Source organism: Strix aluco, chromosome 13 (genome assembly GCF_031877795.1).
Source record: "Strix aluco isolate bStrAlu1 chromosome 13, bStrAlu1.hap1, whole genome shotgun sequence".
NCBI lineage: Eukaryota > Metazoa > Chordata > Aves > Strigiformes > Strigidae > Strix > Strix aluco.
In genome coordinates, this window is record NC_133943.1 from 16,687,692 (window position 1) to 16,711,804 (window position 24,113).

At 43.9% G+C, this 24,113-nt stretch overlaps 1 protein-coding gene across 2 annotated transcripts in view; it reads left to right on the plus strand.

Annotated features, from left to right (window-relative positions):
- WWC1 (WW and C2 domain containing 1) overlaps positions 1-24,113 on the plus strand; it is a 73,639-nt gene that overhangs the window by 3,583 nt on the left and 45,943 nt on the right. The window contains exon 1 of one of the 2 annotated variants that reach the window (XM_074838652.1): positions 16,125-16,197. The exons of the other annotated variant lie outside the window; for it this stretch is intronic. Within the exon in view, the coding sequence (XP_074694753.1) occupies positions 16,154-16,197 (44 nt within the window). The 5' untranslated portion in view covers positions 16,125-16,153. Of the gene's footprint in view, positions 1-16,124; positions 16,198-24,113 lie in introns of those variants that run through there. 2 annotated transcript variants of the gene reach the window in all.

Here is a 24,113-nt window from a genome sequence, read left to right on the forward strand (position 1 = left end):
AGCGCTAGCTGCTGCCTGTTCCTCAACATCAGTGTGAATCAGAAATTGTACCAACAAGATGAGATTTCTGCTTTCAGCAGACAGGAGGGTTAGAGATGGGTATTTGGGTTCCAGTGGGTGTGCTGTCCTTGGGTTCTTTCTACCAGGTTTAGGGGAACCTCTGCTCTCCCTCAAACTTTCTTGGAGGAAGATAGGTTTTTTCACTTCTCCTTGCCTTTCAACCCAGAAGCTTCTTGATTGCACTAAGGATTTCGAGATGCCTGATAACCTGTCCCACTCTCCAATATTTGTGGTGTTGTATTCTTCCTACTGGCCTGGTGGTGTAAGCAGTTTTTTCAAGGTTATTTTAGATGGAGCTGACTGAACTTCTCATTTTACCCCAATCACTGGACTCCTGTTGAGAGTTAAAGCTAGTGGAATAGCAACACTTCTTGCTTAAGTTTGGTGATGCTATAAACAGCAGCAGATGTTTTCAGTTTTGGGAGGCAGCAGTTGATGGCCTTTCATTTCTTGAAGGCTCTTATTGTTGCAAAGGGTTGGAGACATTAAACAAAAGCCCAGATTCTGTAGTTGCTCCCTGAAATCCCTGCCTACTCCATATGAAGGTTTTTCCAGTCTGAACCTCCATATTAGAGCTTTGGTAAAGAGAATAAGGGAATAGTTTTGCCAAGGTTCAGGGCCCGTATGTGCCAATGTATGTGTTGTCACATGTAGATGACCTTGTGAATTTAAAATAGTTAGGGCCACCTATTTACCCAGGAAGGTTCAGGTTTGCTGAGCCTGAGAATCTTACTAAAGAAAAGCTAGGCACGTCATATAGAGAGCACAGTCATCTAGTTGTGCCCCTCTAGGTCTGCCTTCTAGGCTTGATGTGAAATACTGCAGAGTATTTTGTCTCCTCTGCATTATTCTGATCTTGAAGCTTTTCATCCCCCGTCTGCTCTACACACTTGGTCTCCAAACTTCCTGTGTTAAAAATTTAAAAATGTGAGCATCATGCTAAAATTTCATATGTAACTGTCCAGTACTTGGGTTATTTGCCTATAGCATAACTATAATCACTGGAATAAAGCTAAATATAGCTAACTTAAATGTGGGAGTTCTCCAAAATAAAAGGGCTAGAAGAAGGGAAGGCAATGAAAAGCAGCGAGAATAAAAGGAGCTGTGCTTTTCTGTAGATGAAAATCAGTAAGTGTAAGAAGAAGAGAGAAAAATTCTCAGAGATGGAGCATTTCTCTTCCCTAGGTTTTTCTTTCATCACCGGCAGCAGTGTAGGTCATGCAGCTGAAGGCTGGTAGTTTGAAGCCTGCTGTTGCCTTTCTTTACTGATAGCTAGCCAAACACCTTGTTATATGTATGTGAATCTGCCTCTTTCTTCTGCTTACGTTCCCCAAAATAGCTGATTATCTTATAAAGAACAGACGGTTCAGTGTGTGCCCATAGAAGCTGTTGATAACCATTTTCCATGAGTACAGAAGTGACAGAAATGCAGTCTCCATCTAAGTGCCATCTTTGCGAGCAGGTGTCTTAATCTGTAGGACTTTTGCTGTTCTTACAATTTTTTTCCACAGTAAATGAAAATTAATTGGTTTATATAAGTGCTATTACATAGTGAGACAAGGATAGCAAGTAAGATTATTGTGACAGTTAAAATTTTTTTAATTTATTACTATCAAGAGTCTTCCAAGATGAATTAACAGAGGCTGCACCTGTAACTGGAAAAAGTGGATTGGAGCTGAAATCAATCAGACCTCTTCAGTTAGGAAAAATGAAACTTTATTGTTTTGGTTTGGTGTTTGGTTTTTTTTTTTTTTTTTCCTGAGACTCCCCAGACAAACTCTACAGTAGGATGTATTGATCACTTTGGAGACTGCAGGTACTGCCTTCAGAGCCCGTGTGCTTCCTCCCTTCTGTAAACTCACTTTGAACTGGGGAGGGTAGCTGGAAACAACAGGAATGATGCTTCTTAACAAGGGCATTGCTGCAAAAGGTGTGGTACACATGTGTAGTGACAGTGGATGTTGGCAGTGACTTTAGAACTACTAAAAGCATTATTTTATCTTACTTCCCTATGGAACATGAAAAAAATAAAAAATGTGAAGCTTTGTCCAGCTCAGCAGCTTTTTAAATGCATCTTGGGGAATTCTGAGACTTAGATCAAAAATGCTTTTGAGGAAATCTCTGTAAATCCCATTGTTTAGAAGTATGTAGGTTGAGCTTCACCTTCTGCTCTGGCAAAGTCATCTTGCTTACAAGATCAGTCTCTTAATTTTGCCTCAAAGACTGACAACTTGTGAAGTTACTGACACTGTCACAGACTGGAAACTTACTTGGCAAGGAGATCAACAGTTTCATCCCTATGTAGGTCATGTGTTTTCATATCAAAGTAGTTACCTTGATCTCTGTCCAGTAGAATGGCAGAAAATTGGCTAGTAAATTCCAGAAGATGTGGGTATGGCAGGGAAGAGGTGGCTGCTGTGCTGGTCACCGGGGGCACGTGCTCGGTGGTGTTGCTGATGTTAAGCTGCTACTGCTGCCAGAGTAAAATTTTCTATCAGTGCAGGGAGTGAGGTCCAGAAGCTGGTCTGGCTGAAAAATGTTATTTTACTGTTTGGGTTTATTTTACAGAAACAGTTGATCCAGGTTGTGTGTGCTTGTGCAGAAATTGGTTCTGGCATAGCTGGGGCTGAGCAGGAGGCTAGGAGGTGTGGGAGTGGGGCTGGCTCTGGTGGCAAGGCAGGAATGCTGCTGAGGGTGCACTTGTGAAACTGTGCCCAGGCACTTGACCTCGTCAGGCTCTCTGACAGCCCAACCGAGGAGGTGTTCCTAGAGCTGGAGGTGTTTAGCTTCTTTTTCTGACTGAGTTTTACAGGGAGAGTGGATTTTTCACTTGCTGAAGCCCAGGTGAAACCAGCAGTGGGGTAGAGCATCTCCTAAAGGTGTAATTCGCACTGGTGTCTTCATAGCTAGCACAGTTATGGGAAGATGAGTTTGCAGCAAACTTCCATGTGTGAATCTGATTTAAATTCCTCTAGCTTGTGCCAGAAAATTTATTGGAAGACATGGGAAGACTTGTCAAAAAAAGTTTAATGAAATAACTTGTTCATAAAGAAATGATGTGTGCTAGGCAGCTGAGAATGGTCCTGTCACTGACCTGCCACAGTGCCTTTTCAGACTGGACTCTTCTCTCAGTTACTGGAGAAACCTATTAGTAAATGATTGATTCATATTCTGTTCTCCTGAAGGTGACTGCACACTGCCAAGGCTGGCCTTGCACTCTGCTCAGCATGCCGAGGAGCGTCACCGCCCCACAACGCGTTCCTGCACGTGTTAGAGACTCTGCTGATCTCATTGTCTACCAGGATAGAAATGGGCTTGACTTGATGCTCGGTTTGTCAAGTATGGGAGAACTTCAAGCCTTTCTCAAAGCAGAGAGATCATGCAGCTGGCTTGGGAAAGCCTTGCTGATGTTCTTCCTTTGCAGGGGCTGGCTGCCTGAACCCGGTGGCCTCGAGTGCCCCACCAGCAGGGCAAGCGTTAGCTGAAAAAATGGGGTGGCAGCAGCTAGGCAAAGTCAGGTGGAGGTATGTAGACTAGTACTACTACATACACATGAGAGCTATGTAGATCGACCACTTCCTTGGAGAGAAATGTTTTTTATGCTGGCTGGTTGCCATTCATGAGACCTGTTTAGTAAGGTTACATGCTTTGATTGTGGCAATGAAGACTTTGCTTTGACTGCTCAAATAAAACCCAGAGTTCTTGTTCACGGAGCCTAAGGTTACTGCTCCCCCCTCCCTTTTAAGCTACATGCATAGATAATTGGCTGAACAAACAACAGACAAAACTGCTCCCAATAGAATAATAACTGCTTTTCACTGCCACTCATCCAGTCGAGTGACATCTGGAAGACTCTCTGGATAGTCGCGGGAGGTTTGGTGTGTAACAGGAAGATGCAAAGAAGCCAAATCCTACAGCTGTCGGTGTTCTCTGGTTTTTCATGCTTTTGGATGGGTTCTGCTGGCTTGGTTTGTTCATTGTTTATGCTGGTACTTACGGCTTCCACCCCAGCCACGATGTTCTGCAACATAAATACCCAACACATTTAAAAAGCAGATGAATTGCTTTCTCAATCTTACAGAGGTGCTGTGGGGATTAATTAGTCCTGACAAAGCGCTTTCTGGCTGGGATGTCAAGCTGATGTTTCAGGACTAATGGTATTGTTCAGTGAAACTATTTAATTCTCCTCAAATGCCTAATCGCTGTTTTAGAAGAATTTACTCTGTGGAGGAAAGCTTTATTGATTTAAAGCACACAATAAACAGTATTGATTTGTAAGGGGCAGTTCATTCATATCTGCTTTATGCAGAGTTGAGATTTAAGATGGTCACATAACTATTTTGAACTAAAATGTAAGTGAAACTATTGCTTAAATGACCCTGCACAACTTGCAGATTTCTCATACATGACATGCAACTGCCTTAATAGGCTTTTACTCAGAACAAGGGCAGTCCCCTGCTAAGGAGAAGGGTGCTTTGCTATTACATCCCTCACAACCCTACCACAGGGAGGATGGCTCCAGAGGAACAGCAGTGGCCAAAGTAATCTTCTGGACCCTTAGCGGCATGGGAAAATGTAGGTGGCCCCAGAACTGCTCTGTAAAGCTGTGCTGTGGATAACTTTGTAGTTTATTTTGCTTGTGCCAGGCACAGTGTTTGATTTCATGTGGCAGCTGAGCCTCTGCAGCTGCTAGAAGACATGCTGGTGTCCCAGCTGTGCAGACTGTCCCCTTACTCACGCAGCCTCCAAGCCACCCAGTGCACAAATCCTGTGAGACATCCTTTGAGGGGCTCAGGCAGGTTGGCACCATGGGTTGGCTGCAGCAATCTGTGGCACCTAACTCCTGAGTGAATGGGAAGAGTCATCTCACTGACAGCTTCATTCTAGACACTTGAATTTCTCATAGTTGGACTGTTTGAAAGATTGAGTGTGTTTTTGAGCTGCTTATCCAAATTATCTCAAAGGGAATTTGGGTGGGGATGATGATGGAAAGTATTTGACTGTCATGTGTGATGCAGCTCTGCAAATTATCCAGTCTGTTTCCTGTGAACTATCTCGGGTTGGTGGCCTATCTTGGGTGGTGCTGAGTCAGTCAGCCTGATTCAGGATAGAGAAGCTCGTAGTAACCCCCTTTGGGAGGTGCAGTTTGTGATACTCATTTGGAAGAACTGGCTTGCTCCACAGCTGCTGAAATGCAAGGGGGGAGGTGTGGGGAGAGCGGGGAGGCAGGCAGCACCCCAGGAGCAGGGCAGCTCTTGTCAGGTGAGGGTGGGCTCCTCGCTGCCTGCGCTGCAGTAGTGCCCCTGCGTGTTCCCTGGTGCTCTGAAGCTGAAACCGCTGCTTGTCCCAGTGCTGAGTAGGGAAATCATCAGCCTGTCTGCTGCCTGTTCCATGGGGCTCCTGTGGTTCATGGGAGTTTATTGGGATGTTTGAGGCAGCATGTGCATGTTGTGCTTCTGCATCTCGTGGCACAGATCTAGGAGATATGAGAGTTCTACTGCAACAGCGCACACAGGGTAAGGTCCATGCTCAATTAGTGATGCTGCTCTAGATTTTAACAGCCGTTAGATTGTTGCAATGCTCTTTAGACAGGCTTTAGCTGTTCAGACCTGACCTTTGTTCGGAATGGTGCCACTTCTGTTCCTCAGCATCTGATGTGACTTTGGTTCAGTCTTCTGGTTGCTGCTTATGACTTAGCCTTTTGCTGTTTTGATGGGAAGGGAGGGGCTCAGATAGCCAGAGACCTTCCTTCTTTGAAAGGTCTCCACTCCAGCAGCTTCTGTGCTCTTTTTAGGATTTTTCCAGATGCTCCCTCTGACTGAGTGATCCTAATGATGCAGCTTTGTTGACTGCTGTTGCTCAGAATAAATTCCTGTATAGCAGGGATGGAAACTTTTCTCAAGGGAGAACTTGGTATGAAAAGGAAGTATTTTTAAGATAAAATGTTAAGGCTTATCTAAATTAGGATGACCTGTACTGTATATGGCATCCCAGATGAGCTTTTCATATTGAATTGTGGTTTTCTAAAAAAAAAATCCTTAACATGAATAACATTTTTGTATTGCAGAGTTTTGGCATGGTTAAACTTAAAATCCAATCAGCACTTTGAACAGACTTTTTTGTTGGAGCATGTATGTGGTGATGCTTGGGTGTATTTGATTAGTGGTGTGTGTTAACCCTGCAGAGAATAAGGAGGTTAAACTCTTCTGTTCAGTGTATTACTCAACATTTCTCAGCATCTGATCTCTCTCCACTTCAGTTGTCAGTTCACCCACTTGTTTAGATTTTTCTGAAATTCCTTGAAGTTATCTCTACATCCAGCTAACCTAAATAGCTTGTCAGGCAGCAAGGCAGTAAGCCAGACTTGCAATTTGTCTTTTCTTATGTCACTAGTAAGTATTTCACACTGCAAGATCTAAGCATCAAAGTTAAACAATCTGTTGCCTTGATGGGATACTGACTGTTTGATTCTTATGTGGACACATACATAGAAGGCTTTAGGCTGTTTTAACAGCTGGTTCTCAAAAAGTAAGTTTTTCAATATTCTAGACATAGTCGGATTTGTCTGGTAAAGAGATCTCCTTAGAGATCTCGGTGAGAGAGTCCTCAGTGAGTGTTATTCTGTCTTATTTTAACCTATGTATGGAGGAAAGTGAAATGTCATGGCTGCTACCATGTCCCGTGGCTTTCTGTGGCACTAAGGTTTTGCAAGTTATCTTAGACTTCCTAACTTTTCTAATTTTTGCTTTTTAAATTTGAATGTAGAAACTTCCAGATTTAACTTAAATCTGGTCTGTCAAATATCAGTGTGATATCTGTATTTCTATATAATTCTGAATAAAGGTAGATATCTTGTCATGTGTCATCTGTTGATTAGACTATTGTATGACATTGCTAGCTTCTGATGCAACTGGCTCACTAGTAATTCAATTTAGAAAGTATCTGCCATCATGGTCTTTGCTTGATGCTAAGGGAAGCTTAACCTGAATGTAAATGCTTTCTTAAAGCACATGTTATTTGCTTGCCTGATCTCTTATACTCCTTGGGCACTACTCCTCACTTCCTTTTTAAGATTTCTTTTTAGTAGAAGAATGGGTGGGTAGAAAGGGAGGAGTGTGTGGCTGAGGAACCTGGCTTGGTCATTTGCAAAAATGGATAAAAATCTCAGTTTGCAAAGACAAATTTGCAACTAAACCGGTCACGCGGAGTCCTTCACTCAGGCATGTTTTCACACATCCTTTGTAAATGCCACTCATCTCTAAAGCAAATGTTGTGTGTTGAATTTTCTCATCTTTATTCTCTATTTGTCCAGTAGTCTGTAGCTAATACCCCATAGTGCTTTGTGGTTTGTTTTCTATCTGCATCCCAGACACAGGCTCCTGCAGGTTTGGATGGTAGTTCTGACGAGTTGTGTTGCATCTTCTGTAGCTTAGATGGGCTGGTGGTCACCGTAGGTTTTGAGTCAGGTGCTGTGGTGGTTCTTCCTTCCCATCAGGAAAAGATCCCTCGATTTTTGGAGAAAGACGTGACTGCAGCTGCAGTTCACAGCCTGGTTTAGATGTGTGAACAGGCAGTGACTGTTCGGGGGTGGGAGGACTTGGTCTTGTGTTGGGCCGTGTCCCGTTACGTCTCCATGGCTGCTGCCAGAGCCCTTGTGCTCTCTATTGCAAAGCAGCAAGATGGGGGCTGGGGCTCAATGGCTGCTCCTGTTTTCTGATCAGAGCCAAGTGACACCAGGTCCTTAAAAGAGGATGGCAGTTGGTGCAGTTAACTCCTCGGTGTTTAGGGTTTTGCTGTGTAGTAACAAAACTGTGAACAGTCCAAGTGGTAGTTCACACCCATAATCGTTCTGCTTGGAAATCTGCTTGTGACACTTGCTTCTGATGGAGTGCTGCATGTTGGTAAGTGGTTTTTTTGCAGTGAAATAAATTAAGTTATTTTAACAATGACCTTTAAAGGCATCATTGTTTGAATTACTTCCCTGGAGTAGTTGGGCAGATGTATGGCAACACCTCTCTCTGAATGACAGTAGTTCTTCTTACCAAATATATTGTTGAAGACAGGCTGAAATGTTGCTTTAATCCAGCTGTTTCGTGACCAGCCTAGATACCTGATGAAAGGTGTAGGGAATAATGGAGTTATGTCAGTAGGAATTAAGGATTTTACAATAAGAGTTTTATTATTTATGTTGCTTCCTAGATGCTTATCGAGGGTTTACTTTCCCTTAGCTAGTGTCTTTGCAGTCAAAGGCAAGCTGATGACCTGTCATTTCATGCCTTTGTGTTCCCAGCTCTGATGCTCAGAGCATTCCTTTTTCCAGTGATTGTTGCTTATACTTTCTCTCAAAAGCTATATAATACTGTTGTTTAGTTTTCTTACGGCCATGCTTACAGGGCCTTTAAAGCCTTTCATAAAGTAAGCATTTTGCCTGATGAGAGAAGGGGGTTTACAGAGTTTTAAAAAAAGGCAAGAAATACACTGTAGATAATAGATTCCAAAAATGCAAATTTGTTTAAGCAACTCCTTAAAAAGAAGGGAGGGAGGAAGGAATTGAAGATTAAAACCTGTGTTTATATACATGTAGAAGCTAGAGGCAAAGCAATCCATTCATAAATATACAATAGGATTTATGTCATGGTGAGAAGTGCTACATGCATATTCATGTGTAATTTGCAAATCCTTTAGCGATTAAATACTTTACTCCAAACTCTAGAACTAAATAACCTTCTTGTTGAAATGAGATGTCCAAAGGCTCTAATGCTTCTCCAGTGGAGGGGAAAGGCTGCATGGTGTAATAGATCTGATACTCTAATTTTCACTCTAAGATTTTTGGTGTGCTTTGGGCATTATTTTATTAGGATAATCACTAAGTCTTGAACAAAACATGTGAAGCAGAGACTTGCAAGAAATATTGTAAAGCTTATCATGCTAAGAAAAGCAAATAGACTTGGAAACTTGTTAGGTTGTTTTTCTCAACTGGTTTTAATGTCAAATACCTTTGTCTAAACTTTCATATCCTGTAGGTTAGGAAGGAGGCAGATTAGTAATAGAGCTTGGAGTGCCTATGTCTGAAAGAAGTAGCCTTTGTACAAGTGAAGCCTTTAAAGGATGTACCCTCAGTTCTTCAGATAACACTAAAAAAAAATGAATATGAATGCACTGTTGCTGATGCTTTTGGTTTTCAAAAGCTTTAAAGTGTTAAAGTATACACCTTCCAACATCGTGAGTGGGGAATAATACTGCTGTAGAACAACTGTTTCTTGCAACTTGGGTTGTTACGGCTGGTGCATGCTCTGTGACAGTGCAAAGTTTCTGGGTGCGGTGGGGTGATGTGACTGGTTTGTCTTGCCCTTCAGTCATCGGACTAAATGATACGCTGCAAATGGGACAGCAACTGACAGGCATCCTGCTGAAAGAACAGACTTGGCGTATGCCTCTAATACTACTGTGATAAATGAGGTTGGGAACCATGTGACTGTGTTGTGTGCTCCATGCCTGCCCTCATCTTCCTCAGGATGCTTTTGCAGCTGGAAGTAGCAGACCTGTGTCCTCTCTAGATTCACCAGCTGCTTTGCTTGTGCAGCAGACTGGTGGCCAGGTAGCATTGGACTTCTGTGATGGCAGGTGTTTCTGTGTTTCTATGGTCAGTTAATAAAGAACCACATTTATTTTGGATTGAAGTTTTGCTCAGTTCTTAAAACTGGATGTAAGCATGTTCAGTTACATCAACCTAAATTCCCTGTTTACCCTTTGGGAAAGCTGTGGTTTATTCTTGTATCTGGACCATCACCAAAGTAAGCTGTGTTGCTTACTGAGCTCTTTCCTGGTGTTCCTGATGGCTCATTTTGGAATTGCTCTTTTTTGTAGCTTTGAGCTCTTCCTCCTTTGTGCATCAGTTTTGCGTTGGGAAGAATATAAATTACATCCATGCTGGACAGAAAAAGCCCGCAAAGTTCTCGTGTTCTTTCCTCCCCACTGAGGTTAGTCCCTGTTTGAAAGCTGTGTTGTCTGATTTAGCTTCCCTGCTTCTGTTTTGTAACAGCCCACTTCTGGGATGCTTTGATTCAACTGAACAATACAACAGGGCAATGCACTCAATTCACTAAGGACTATATATGCATTTTTCTGTCTGGCACAGGTGTAACAAATTGCCCTTTTAGTCCTGTTTACTTGTTTTTCTCATTCGGTCACAGGTAGGTTCTGCTCCTTGGTGATCAGAGAAGAGCCCTGGATTCCCTGTTGCTGTCTTGTGTTGTGATCAGGGAGGCATGTAGCAGAGGTGATGTCCCTTTGGTGCTCAGGGGCTCTGCTGTACAAAGCTGTACTTTGGTTGATTTGAAATAATGTTTCCAGGTAACTGTGAAAAGTTGTTGTTTTTACAATGAGCACTGAGAATTTGTTGTTGTCTGCCATGTCAGAGCATCAGTGTGTCTAAGCTGGTGGCTAGTCACATAAGGGGATGAAAATGCAGCACTGGGTACTTGAAGAATATGAATTGGTTTAATTCCATAGAAAGGACAAAATTGGGGTAAACAAACCCAGTCCTTAAACTGAACCCTAAGCGGGTGACTTCTTGGCTTTATATATGGTGGACAACAGTTCACCCAGGGTTCAGGTGCAGACAGGGGAATGGCTGATGTGTGAGGCATGATGTTTCTGATTACTGTGAGGCTGTATGAGCTGGTTTTATGTCAATATTATGTATTATATGTTAATGAGGAAAAACAAAAGGGATTAATTTATTAACAAACCTCACTTTTTAAATGAGCACTGCTCAGGTAGAGGCTGGATGGGATGTTAATTTGCCATCCACCCCCCCACCCTACCCCTTTTTAGTACCATAAGTGATTGCTTCTGGATCCATCTCAAAAGAGGACAGTGAACCATTGCTTACAGTACTGTAACCACTTGTACTTTTGCTGGTGGAAAAGGTAAAAGGCTTTGCCCTAGAGCTTGGTTGTGGCTAGAGTACATCATTTAATCTTGCCCTCTTGTGCTGCTGGAGGTCTGATTGGGCCTGAGCACAAGCCCCACTGGCCAGGCTGGAGCAAGCTGGGGAGCAGTTGAGCCTTCCTGCCGTGGGAGGTGGCTATTCCTTCAGCCCTGGTGCCCATCCGTCTCCTCACTAAGCTAGCTGGCACACAGAAGACTGCTCCCTGTTTTTCTGGGCACAGTTTCTGCTGCTGCAGTAAGTCAAAATGGCCCAAGGACCGTCTTTTGCAGCAGTGACCTGCACCTGGGAGTGACCTTCCTGCAAAACTTCCCTAGAAGTCATGGCTTGCTCCTGAGCTGCAGTTGGTGAGTTGTGCTGTGCCTGCCTGGCACCATGGGTGGTAAGCATGGGTTCAGCGAGGCAGTCATGTCACTTGTAGTTTGTCTTTCAAAGCAGACAGCTTCAATATCAGATTGATGCTTTCTCAGTGCTGCGCTGTGGCTGTAATTCCATCCGCTGCGACACTGTGAAGGTGACACCTAAAAAGGTGTGTGCTTCTTTCTGGATGTCCTCCCTGTATCTTTGGCATGCATAACTGGAGGCACCATTTTACCTGCATGTTGGCCTTGCTCAGCATGTGGTTGCTCCGGAGCCTAGCAAAACAGTCAACATTTTTCTCTGAAATGCTGTTAGAGAGCATTTCAGTGTCATCTTTCGTTCATCCCAAGCACTTCAGTTTCTGCGGTATGACTGTCCTTTGTCTTCTCTGGCCTGGAACAGTAGAAGCATCTGTTTATGCCATTGATTTGGCAGTTATTAGAAGGACATTGAATAAAGGACATTATTAATGGAAAGGAGGAGTGTTCAAAGATCTCTGCCAGTAAGGTCTGTGTTTTTAATAGTTCTGCAGATTCGTCACTGTTTGGAACTTGAGAGCAAGTTGGTTCTCTGGATCAGTCCGTAGGTTAGCTTAAAGATACTAGACAAGGGCAACGGGAATATTTTGTTTGCTGGAGAATTTCAGCTTGGTCTTTGTAGATGAGCTGAACTGTGGATAATGATTTATTTAGCTGAGCTGATAGGAGTAAGTTAATGTACACATTCAGAATTCTGTATTGATGGTGTAGATTAATGTTTGGGTAGAAATGAATAAAATGGATAATTCAGTGAAACTATTTGCTGAAAAATTACTGGGATGGGAGTTGCATTTCATTCAGGTGCTGATGGTGAAGTAGTATGTAGTTAAGCAGCAAATTTTAAACCTGTAAGCTCTTGTGATGGCTTGCTTAAGACCAGATGTACAGTGCTATAAGGCACAATGTCAGATCCATTAAACACAGCTTTGACTTAAAAAGAAGGATGGAAATGAATAGCTGAGATATTTTAGGTAATTGCCTTGAGCAACAGTGATGGTTGTATTCTAACAGCTTCAGTAAGTTATAAACAAGCTACAGCTGAGACTAGATCAGGCAACTGATAATTTGCACAGTGCCTGGCATAATCTGCTTGGAGAGCAGCACACATGGTGTCTGCCCTGAGCTCCCTTACAGGGGGTGTGTGTATCCGCAGAGATCTGGTCTGATAACACTTCCCACCTCCCCGCTGCTTTAGTTTTACCTGAAGTATCTTGCTACAAGTACTGGTTTTCACTGAGTAAGACCTAAAATGGGGTTTTACTCATTCAGCTGCTTCTTATCCTCTGGCAGCTATAAAGGCTACAAAAAATGATAGTTACGGAGAAAAAAAAATGTTATTGAGGGATCTTGGAACAAAATAGTATTTTACACTGTCTGAAAAAATCCCAGGATTTTTCCTTTTTTGAGTGGGTGGAAGAAGGGAAAATGTGACTGAGGTAAGCTGGACAAGGATGTCTTTCTAACAGTATGAACTATACAGGATTTGGATTGTGCATGGAGAAGACTGGCTTTCAAGTAATTTGTTTTTCAGAACTTTGCTCTCTAAATTTCAAGGAAAGTTACTGTTTAAAGTAACTGGTGATGAGGACAACCCAAATGTGGAGAGACATCCTGTTTTGGAACTTGACATCTCTTGACATGTGAGCATCTCCTTGTGGATGTGTTAGCCTGGAAATCCAGTGGTAGTGATTTAAATACTCAAATTTGTTAGTACTTTCTTGTGTGAGCAAGGTGGACGTATAAAAGCGTTGCACATAGCAATTGAGTTGATAATTAACTCGTCTCTTAAACATGGCTTTTTGGAAAGTAATGCTGCCTCTCGTCCCATTGCTCCTGGGAAGGCAGGGTGTGCTCTGGCTCATGTCCCTGGTGACCCAGGGCATTTCATGCCCCACAAGAAAATCTCAGGAGTGAAATGTCTTGTGCCTTAAAGCACCTGCAGATCCTGTGACTTGTTTGCTAGGTTGCCTTACAAGTGGGCTTATTTTGTGAGGAGAGCATAGGGGTATCTATACCATCTGCTTTTCCTTGTTACATCCCCTGTGTTGAAAACTGGGAGAAAATACCCTGTTACAGAGAAGCAGGTGCTGGGACTTGATATGGCATAAAGGAAAATGTGATTTCCTACTGTACCTTGTTAGGTTTTTGTGGTCTCTACTAGATTTTATGAGCTTATTTTGACTAACTCACATTTTTCGAAGACAAACCTGAAACTCTTACAGAGTTGGTGCCTGCTGCATCCCCTGACTTGCAGAGAAGATAAACGTATGCAATGGAGGTGGTTTGGCTTGACTTGTTACAAAGCCCCTAAATAATATTTTGTGCCTTATGCACCAAATGCTTTAAATCCTTCTATTTTGGAGTTCATGTTAAGTAATCAGGCTAAATGGCAATGCATAGAAGGTAAAAACTGAAAATCTGGGGTGGAGTACATGACTTTGAAAGTACAGCATAAGGTATGGGTATACGATTCCTTAGGACAGGTCTTTCTGTAGGATGGAGCCATGTTATGGGGATGAAGCCAGTTGAATTAGGCGGGGTAGAGCTCACCTGCAGGTAATGTTGGATATTTGGAGACCTGAGAAGCTGAAGTGAAATCTTCAGCAGAAGAAATTCTTTTAAAAATCAGAAATGCAAGAAACATCATATAATCCATGAAAAACCATAGCTATTGCTCTCGATTTTTACATGAAAAGCATCCAAATGCTTTGTTAATGAGTACAGGAATAAAAGGAGAAGCTAACCGAAGTGCTGAGCACAGGTAGATCCTCTCTGCCTGCAGCCCCGTGGCTTTGTGCAGTGCCACTTGCCGTTCACCTTGCCAGCCGCTGCTGCGAGGGGACCCCGGCCTGCGCTGCGGACCCGCGCTGCTGGGCCCACGCCTGGGCTGCTCTGGAGACAGCTGTCGTGTTGCAGTCAACCTGCCTGAATTCAGTTGGAGCAGAATCAGGCACTAGTAAATGAAGATAAAATGACGGAAGGGAAGAGACGGCATCTCTGATGTGCCAGGGCATTATCTGTCTGGCAAACACCTAGGACAGGGATCTCCATCTGGCGTGGGCTTGGCCCTCGAGGAGTGGCTGCTGCCATAGGAACCGAGGTCCCTGCCCGCCGGAGTGCCAGGGCCCTTCTGCTGGGATTAAACCCGGGACAGCCGCATTATGGCAGGCAGAGCTGCTGGCTCCGATGTTGAGCTCTTTGTCTTCACAACCCATCACCTGCACTGCTGCTTTTTCCTTGCTAACATCACTCTTACAGCTTCAGAATATGGCTTAAACATTATGTCGTAGTCTGCTTTCAGATGCTCAGCATGGTAAAAAGGGAATAAGGATTTTAAACATCGCTGGGGGAGCAATATGTGCAACTGGGGGTCACACGCAGCCAGTCAGACTCTCGCAGGGCTCAGCTTTGTATTCAGATGTGCTGGCCAGCGAGCTGCAGACATTCCAGATACTTGTGTTCATTTTGGCTGTATCCAGGCACGCACTCACAAAGAGCAAGATGCGTGCAGTGAAGTATAAATCCCGTCCTCTAATGACTCAAAGCACTGTTGTGTGTGCATACATGCTTAACAGATTGTATAATTAGCTGGCTTTGTAAGCAGGCAGCATGTATGATTCTTCAGTAGTTATCTAGAAATCTTACGTGGTGTAGGGAGTGTATGTGGGTCCTTAAGCTTCTTGTATCCATGTGGCGATGACTGCTGGGCGGAGGAGAGGGGGCTGCATCCCCTGTGCCCGCAGGAGAGGGCCTTCCCAGGCCCAGCACCATCACCACTGCCTTTCCCCTGAGCCCTGGGCTGGCAGGCTGCTCTTCCCCCTTGGCCGCCAAGCTGGGCTGGTTTGGCTGGCTGCTCTGGGGTGTGGAGACAGGGCGACGGGCTGTCCCCAAAGGCAGCCTCCACACAGCACCCTTAAAGACAGGCTCACCGGGTCATGTAGCCATGTGCTTTAGCGTGCACAACATAAAGTACGACTAGAGCCCTCCTCTTGGGCTGTGAGTTTGATTAGGCTTTGGCCCAGGCTGCAACATGTTTTTATATGAAATATTTAATTCAGAAATGTTAATCCTGCTGGTCACGTGCCTCACTGCAGCATTATCCTGACCCTGCAGCACGGGAACTGCTGGGCCTGCTGGTGAAGCAGGTGCCACTGCAGTGCTGTGCCTGTTTGCTCTTGGGAGAGAGATGTTGCGAACCTCAGGGAGCTGGCTGCGAGCAAGCAGGACGGCTGGGGTTTGCTGCTGCAGAGGAATGCGACAGGTTGTGCCGGTGTCCAGGAGACGCAGAGGGTGGGAATGTGCACCAGGGCCCAGGGCTGCGTGCTTGGGATTTCAGTGGAGCTGGGGAGGAGCCAACAGGGAAGCGAACATGACCTTGAAAATCCTTATCGAGATGAAAAGGTGCAGTCAGCGAGCGCATTCCTCCGCTGGCCGTGCTGCGCACAGTGTGCTGCCTGGCCGGGCTGAGAGCGAGCGCTGTGGCTGCACAGAGCTCCAACAAACAGCTCCTTGTCAGGTCTTCAGGAGGTTGCTTCCCGCAGTCGGCAGCAGGGCATCTGTCGGTCCCCTGGCAGGGCTGGTGTGATCTGAGGGTGTGTGTAAATCTAAGGGACCAGCTTCTAAAGTTGACTGTTTCTATGCACTTCATTTATAAGTAGTTACGACTCTGAAGGCAGTAGCAAGGCAAAGCCTGGCAGCTGGAGAAGATGGGCCACTCGAGAGGACCAGTTTTAATTACGATTCCATGGCAGATGAAGCTCATCTACGAGTTTGGTGCCCAGGAATCTGGTGAGCAGCCAGACAGCTCATCACAACCAACGAGGGGGGTGGTGCGATTTTCCCCAGCACTGCTTCTGTTCCTGACACTCCTCTGTTGCTGGCATGCTATCGACTGCTGAGTCCCACTAACCCAGCTGTAAATTCACTCCGCAGAAAAGTCTGGGTACTCTTCTGTTGTGTTACTGAATGGAAGCGGGTTCTGGGAGGGCTTGGAGGGTATGATAGGGGAGAGCAGCGCTGCTGGACTGGGAAGAGGAGCAAAGAAAGGGTGCGTAGGGTGGAAGTGGGAGAGATGCGTTTTATGGAAGCAGCAAACCATTAGTCTGGCTCAGTTGCTGATGTTTTTGTGCTGTAGATCTGACACAGTTCTCCCTTCCTCCTCTGTACTAGCACGTGTCCTTGTGCAGTCACATGCTGATTCAGGTTAAGAAACTGCATTGCCTAGAAATCAATCCTTTTTTAAAATGCTTTTTGGGTGCATTTAATCCTGAAGCATGTCCCAGGAAAGTGTCACAGCACAGAAAAAGCAACCCTTGTAGTGCAAAAAAGAAATCAACACTTACTACTATGACTGTGAATACGTGCTGCAAAATGATAAATGCTGCATTGCTGAAGAAATCTTAAGTATCATTACAGCTTGACTGTGACTGTGGCACTTTTATTGCTGAGACTGTGCTGCAACTTTGGGAGCAGATACTTAAAATTTGTAGGGTTTTTTTTGTCTTGACAAAGATAGAATAAAAACCCTCTTTCTCCATGGCTAGATGAACTTACTCTTGTGTCCTGTGTGTTTTTTGATAGAGGAATTCAGGTGTTTGCCAGTGTCTTTTAGGTAATTCCTTTCTAAATGCTTAGCTTAGAGCATTTGGGCAAAAATCTTGCCTCGCTTATCAAATTCAGACCCTTTTCAGTTTTGGAGGATCTGGATGTGTGCTAGGAATTTGGATGTGTGCTAATGATCTTGGGAAGTCTGGTTTTAGCTACTGTGGAAATGGTATGGCCTCTGCTCATGGAGACTGAGCTTGGCTCGCTCCTGCTGGCTGGGACAGTCCATTTGCTCTTATATGTGAAGACTTGTCTCCCACTTGAATGAGCCGAGTCAGCTTGCTGAGGAGTGCAGTGAGTAGTCTTGCCGTCGCCTCTGCTCTCATGGAAGTAGTATTTTGTCCTATTGAGTGGTGGAGTTGTCAGGATTGGTAGGCTGGCATGTGCTATATCTAGTTGGGTTACAGAGAATATGCTGTGTGTCCACAGCCTGTTCCAGGGCAAAGCACGGGATGGCATGAACACACCATTGCTCTCAAAACTGGTGCACTTGCTAGCCAGCCTCTTTGTTGATCCGAGCTTGACACCATAACCCCAGCTTTTGTTTGCCATGATACTTAAGATGAATGTAGCATCTTTGTTTTTGCATTTGAAGTTATTCATCTTGTCAGGCTGGGGTGAAATGCAACCTGTTCTGTTGAGATTCACCTCTGTTGCTTCTTAACGTGGAGCAGTTAGTATGGTGATACTGAAGCTGGTGTCTCTGCTGTCATATGAGCCAGGAGCTTGAATGAGGTACAGAATTCAGTTCCAATATAAATTGAGGGGAGTGGATCATTGAATGCCGAGCAACCTACATCTTTCCAGTGCAGAGTTTGTGACCTGGGTTTCTGAGGAGTGAATTGTCTGCAGGACCACCGGCTTGCTCTCAGCTTGACCTAGCAGAATGCTGGTTGTCTTCTCCCAAGGACCTGAATCTCAGTCACTTAGCAAGGGTGTAGGAAGTCCTGTATGTCCTCATTAGCTCTGTGTCTTCCAGTGGTGAATGGCCAGTACTGTTGAGGTGAAACTTTCCTGTACGATCACATCAATGCCAGCAAGGTTCTTGTATCATCACCAAAACCAGAATTTACTCTTCAGGGGCTACTCTGATTTTATTTTGTTTTATAAACAGTTGCAATCTTTTGCTCTTTCCTGGGAGGGAGTGCTCTAAATCTGGCCTTTTTTTAAAATGCAGAATAAGGTTGCTATTTTTTCCCAAACTTCGGAGGCATTGCTAGCAGAGTTGGCTCTCTGGAAGAGCAAGAGACTGACTGTGGAGAAGAATGATTTTGGTAAGTGAGAGGCTTTAGCACACCAAAGATAATATGCTAAGACCATTAACAATTGATTTATTTTGCCTAGAAAATTTGTCTTACGAGAAATATTTCAAAGTATGTTTTATTGCTTCCAAAGGGATTTAGAGTAGTTGACTGTCAGGAGTTGATAATCTTTCAAGGTCCAGATGAGTTTTTCACATCTGTTGTATGAGGAAGAAGTGGGGATGGGAGAAGTAGGAATAGAGCAATATCAAAAAGAAACAAACTGTCTAAGGTGGTTTTAGTCACCTTCACCAGAGTATATTAGAAAGAGGAAGACTGTTCCTTTGGAATGAGGTTCCTGTACTCCTTTCTTACACACTAAAGTAAAATAGTACCTAAATATTAATAGTAAGACTAGGTAAGGTGTGTCTCTGACATATCTACAGCAAGGAGTGTGAGCAGCAGTGATGAAGTAGTACCTATGCTGAGTCTTTGCTTAGTGGAAAGAAATGCTGTGGATTTTGAACTGAGGAATAACTAAAGCTTTTGATACCTGGTACCTCTGTAAAGGTCTGTTGGACACTTAAAAAATTATGATGTGCTGCGTTGGGTAGAAACTTGGTTAACTGCCTCAGGCTAAAACATACAGCAGTCTCTTCTCCACAAGGCCTTTACAGCAAAATAACTGTCAGTTACCCCATGGTAAATATGACACTTTCACACACATGCGCACACACGTTTAAAGATACCACCTTGCTTTTTTGGCAACCAGTTATAATTTGTGATCAGGATATCGTTTATTGCTTGTACTTAACTGCTGAGCCCTTCTACTTGCATCCTCTTTGAGCAATTGATACTGATTGCATCCATAAGCTTATGTTCATAGAGATCCTCAGATAATACTCCCTGCAATAATATTTGAGTTGTAAACAGTCTTGGGAAATGAATTTTTCATAAGGAGTTTTCCCTTGAATTCTGAAGATTGACATGTTGCTTCTGGGATTTGTCTCAAATTTTAGAAATTTTGAGTAAGACTAAAATGCTCCTCCTGGTCAGGAGACAGGGCAGCTCAGTATAACGAAACTTGTGTTGAATTCAAGAGTGACTGTTCCCTTTCTCAATCTCATGCACCAATCTAGAGTTCTTTAGGAAAACTCATTTATTTTTCTTGTGACTGTGTAAGTTCTTTGCAAAGAAGGGGGAAAGGGTCCCCCACGAGCACGGTGTCCCTGGAGGAGACGGTTGTCTGTGTTTCGGGCGGGAGTGGGCAGCTCTCCTGGTGTCACACACGCTCCAGCTGTGGAGACTCCCTGTGCACGGGGATCTTGCTCACCGCCCCGGACCTGGCAGCTGGGAATTGCAAGAGCTGCTGTGGACAGTATCCCAGTTTCAAGATACCATGGTGCTGATGTGTTTGGCTTTGCCTGGGATGAAATGTGTGTTTGTCCTGAACCTGATGAAGAAGGCTTTCACCTTAGTGGCACTGTTCCAGCATCTTGAAAGTAGACAGTACCAAAACCATAGTCCTCCCAGTTTGATCTGAGCTGTGGTCCCTGAGTCTTGGGCCTGTGCCTCTCTGCAGATGGACTATTTTCTTTCTTCCTGAGCTGAGTGCTGGGTCTGCAGATCTTCAGCAGGCTGCTTGTGCCCCTTTGGAGCCAGCAGAAGGACTGCAAGTGGGCTTTAAGCTGTGCAGGATAGGTGAGGAAGGGGAATGCAAAGAGCAAAGGGCGTTATAATTTCCATGTGAACACAATTTTAATCTGTTGGCAGAATATATTGATAGTGGATCATGCAAAATAAATTATGTTTGTAAGAGTAAATCAATTAAACTCACTTGATGATGCAAATCTCATTTCTGCTGTCCTCAAATGAGCGAGCATACTTCAGTAGTTGTTGATTTGTATTGACTCCCTTGGAGTGTGTGAAGTACTGAAGTTTTGTGCTTTGTACAGTTCTGTCTATAAACACAGTTTGGAATAATTTTTTTGTGGCTTAACTACATAGTAAATCAAGGCTTTGTCACTTTGGATGAAAAAGGTACTAAACCTATTAGCTTTCTACTCTTATCTTATGCTTCTAACTCTTTACATCTCCTAAAGCTTTATTCTCCCAAGGTTGTTCTAGACATCTGTTCTTGTTTTGACATTTTTGTTTATTTTTATACAGTATGACTCTTCAGGAACTGAGAAGGCATTGCATCAACACTAATAGCACCAGTAGTAGATAGTAAATCTGATATTGTGAATTCCAGCTGCTTCAGCAGTCGCTGCATCCATGAGCTGAGTGCAGTGTAACCTGGGCTTTCTCCTCTTTGGAGGGGTGAGGTGCCGTGCCTTCATTTCCGCAGGCTATCTTCAGTGCTAACCTGCAAGGCTGAGTCTGTTGAAATAGTTTTGGTTTGCCCCTCTTAAAGGATATGGCATGGATTACAGTTTGCAGAGCAGTACTTATGCTTAAGTATGTGTTCTGTATCCTTAATGCACAGTTGCTTTGCAACTAGAAGGATTTTTTTCTTCTGTGTTTTCCACTGCTCCAAGATGATCTTGACCAGGCATCTCCTCTGATTCTTACAGGCAGATAGAAATATTCCTGTTCATACCTGGTACTGCTGAGTTTACAGTGGCATTGAAGGGGCCCGTGTCCTCCTATGACTGCACTTGGGCCTCTGGGGTTCGCTTGACTTGGTAGCTTCCTATGTGTAGCTGGATTCAGCTCTATCTGGACCTGGACAAGATTTCCAAGTTGACAGGCTGCTGTCAGATCAGAGAGCAGTGAAGTAATGTTTCCAGAACTGATCTAGGCATTGCATAACAGCTAAGTGGCTGCAGTCGATCTGTCTTGGAGAAGAGAGCGGAAGAGGCTGTGGTGATGCTCTGCTGCTTGCCTAGACTATGTTCTGCAAGTGATGCAGAACAAAGAGCCTGCTAATGTTGCTGTTTGGGATTGGGAACATCAAATAGCTATATAACTCAATATGAACATTTATAATGCAGAAATAGCAAGCAGACAGTCCTGCTAAAGCTACTGTATGGAGTTAGCAATTAGCACAGTGCTAGTAGGAGGTGAACCAGAGAGCAGCATGCAAGCTATGTGCACGTAAAACCAGCCTCCTGTGCTTCCCTTGCCCCTTTCTAAATAAGCTCCCATACTAGCAATGCTTGGTTTCTACATTGGGTAGAGTCCAGCGATGCCATCCTCGAGCTGTCGGTTTTCCCACTTCAAATGCCATGTGAATAAAGGCCACAGGAGCTGGTAGTGTTGCAGGAGGTATTTGCTGTCATACTGCTCTTTTTCACAGTAGAGATAGAACATGCTGGTAAGAAATATAGCAACATGCATTGCTTCTCAAAGAATTAAGGGTTTTAATCAGCATACAGGAAGTGAAAATTCAGTGCCTAATGAAGTCCGATTGTGGGATGAATGACAAATCTGTTCCTCTTTAGAGACATCCAAACGGTCAGCCCAGTGCTTACTCTGCTGTCACTGCCTGTCTCTGCATGCTGCCGTCCATCCTGAACTCCGAGGTACAGCACTTGTTCAATACTTAGCTCATTGCCAAAATCTCAAGTATTTATATTTTTCTGGCAGTAGCTATTGGTTCCCTGCTATAGGAGCTGTACTGAGGCGGGGGAGTCTGTCCTATACACCTCTTTATCTTGAGGCATCTTGCCAATGTAAACTGCTGCCACCCACACTACAGGCAGCCTTTCAGAGAAGTAGGAGTGCAGGCTGTAAGAACAGAGACAAGCCTTCCAATTCATAATCTCCCAAATATGTCAAGAAACTAGTCTAACTACTCTGTCTGGATGTTTGGTAAACAATTTTCCCCTTACTGTGAAGTGACCAGGCAGTCCCCTTCTTTGAGAACAGTCAAACCTCCGAGTGGAGAGAGAGCTTACTTGGTTTGAGTTAATCTATTCAGGCTGTGCAGGTGGCAAGGCTGCTTCTCATCCTAGAACTGAAGGCAAACTTAAAAAACAACCTCAACTATTTAAAACTGAAGACATTTTAATTACTTGCACAGTTAAATTCCAACTCTTGCATGCTTTTAGTTTAGTAGTGTTGCACTGTTCTCATCAAGCTGTACCTTTTTAATATCTTTTCTGCTTAATCAGTTCAGGAAAGCATGCAGGATATACAGGTTGGCAGGCAAGTTAATGTTGTGAGAAGCCTCAACTCCCATTTCCTGACTTCTTAACCTTGAACTATCCCAGGAATTTTGCATTTGAGTGATTAAGAAGGTATGACTGACCTCCTGCCTCTCTCCTGCTAGCAGAACCAGTTTGTTAATCTCTGGGAATGATCTAAAATCTGTAAGTGGTTTTTGATAGTCTTCACCTCACAAATAACTTGGTAGTTCTTTGCTTCCAGGGGTAAATGATCTGTACTGAAAAGAAATGAATGGGCAAACACTGTCACTGTGTGCAAAGTAGAGCTTGTAAACATGCAAGCCTTTTCAGAAGTGGATAGAACAAGCAAGCAGCTGACTTAGATTGATACGTAACTAGGCTGTGGCTGGTGGCATGGTAAATTGTGTATTATATAGCTCAATGCTTCTGTGAATCTGTTTCAGTAGTAGAAATGTATTACTATTAAAGGTCTAAATGTATTTGTGTTTGGAATGCTTGAAATACAGTCTATTGCCTGACTTCACATGTCTTTGGTGTCTTCTGGTCTGCTTTGTGTAGAATCTACTTGGGCAGCCTGTGACTAATTTCTGTAGAAAAAGGAGAATGTGGATGTTACCCACTCATGCAAAAGAAGTAAAGGGTCTAAACTGGCAAAGTACAGGCAACTCAAGATCACCTGAATGAGGCGCAGGGGTTATTCTCATGTCCTGGCCAAAAAGCAGTAGAGGACATCACTGAGTTCTTCAGTGGAAATAAAACTGTTTAAAATTATAATAGCTTGGAAAATAAGCTCTGAGGATAGATTTTGGGCTTGCTATCCCAGATGTGGTCCAGTGCATGGAGCATCAGGGGCCAGAGGAGATGCAAGATGAAAGATCTTTGGGAGACTGAGATGATGCTCAATAACCATGGCAACGAAGGAAACCACTTCTGAAAAGAAAACAGCTCTACAGTCTTGAGTTACTTGAGATGTTGTGTTGTTTTTTTAAGGCATTGTTATTGATGATGTTTACATTATAGTTTAAGCAAATTTGTTTGGTTTACAGCAACAACTGTAAATAAGCTGTTTTTCTCAGACTTGACCCCATTTTTACTGTAAGGGGTGTAGTTCTGTTCCTAGTTATCCTTTATCACAGCAAGACCAGGAGCAGGCTGCAATGCTGTACACACTGACAGTCATTGAAGTGACATCTGTTTGGGGTAACTAGAAGTTTAGAGTGACTGTGCCTTTGTGTGGGTCTTGAAATAATGTCTGGCTTCCAAAACTTTGAAGTCTCATATTTGATCTCTTATCAGACTCCTTGGAACATAGTTAAGAAGCTTGTCAAATTTGTGATCACTTCTTGAAGTCTTCTCATTGTTACCTGGAAAGCACTTTCCCATTCATAGTTCTTATCTGCCTGTGGTGGTCCTGAATTACTCCTCTCTGCTCCCCTTGGTTTGGAGGTCTCCCCTTCTAAACCCACTGCAGTTGCTGAGGTTTTGGTGCAATGGAGGGTGCTGTTTGGCCCAGAGCTGCCTGTTGTGTCACTGCTGAGGATACTGGCTGTTAGGGATGAGCTGTTCTCATCACCTTTTCCCTAAATTGCAGTTGGAGTGGGAATCCAAGGGAGTGTTTCATCGTGCCCAGGTGTGTGGTGACGGCGCAAGGAAAACTTTGCCAGCAAGATGGTAAAGCAGGGCCTCTTTACTGCCACACCTCCAGCCTCCAAAGGCAGTTCTCCCT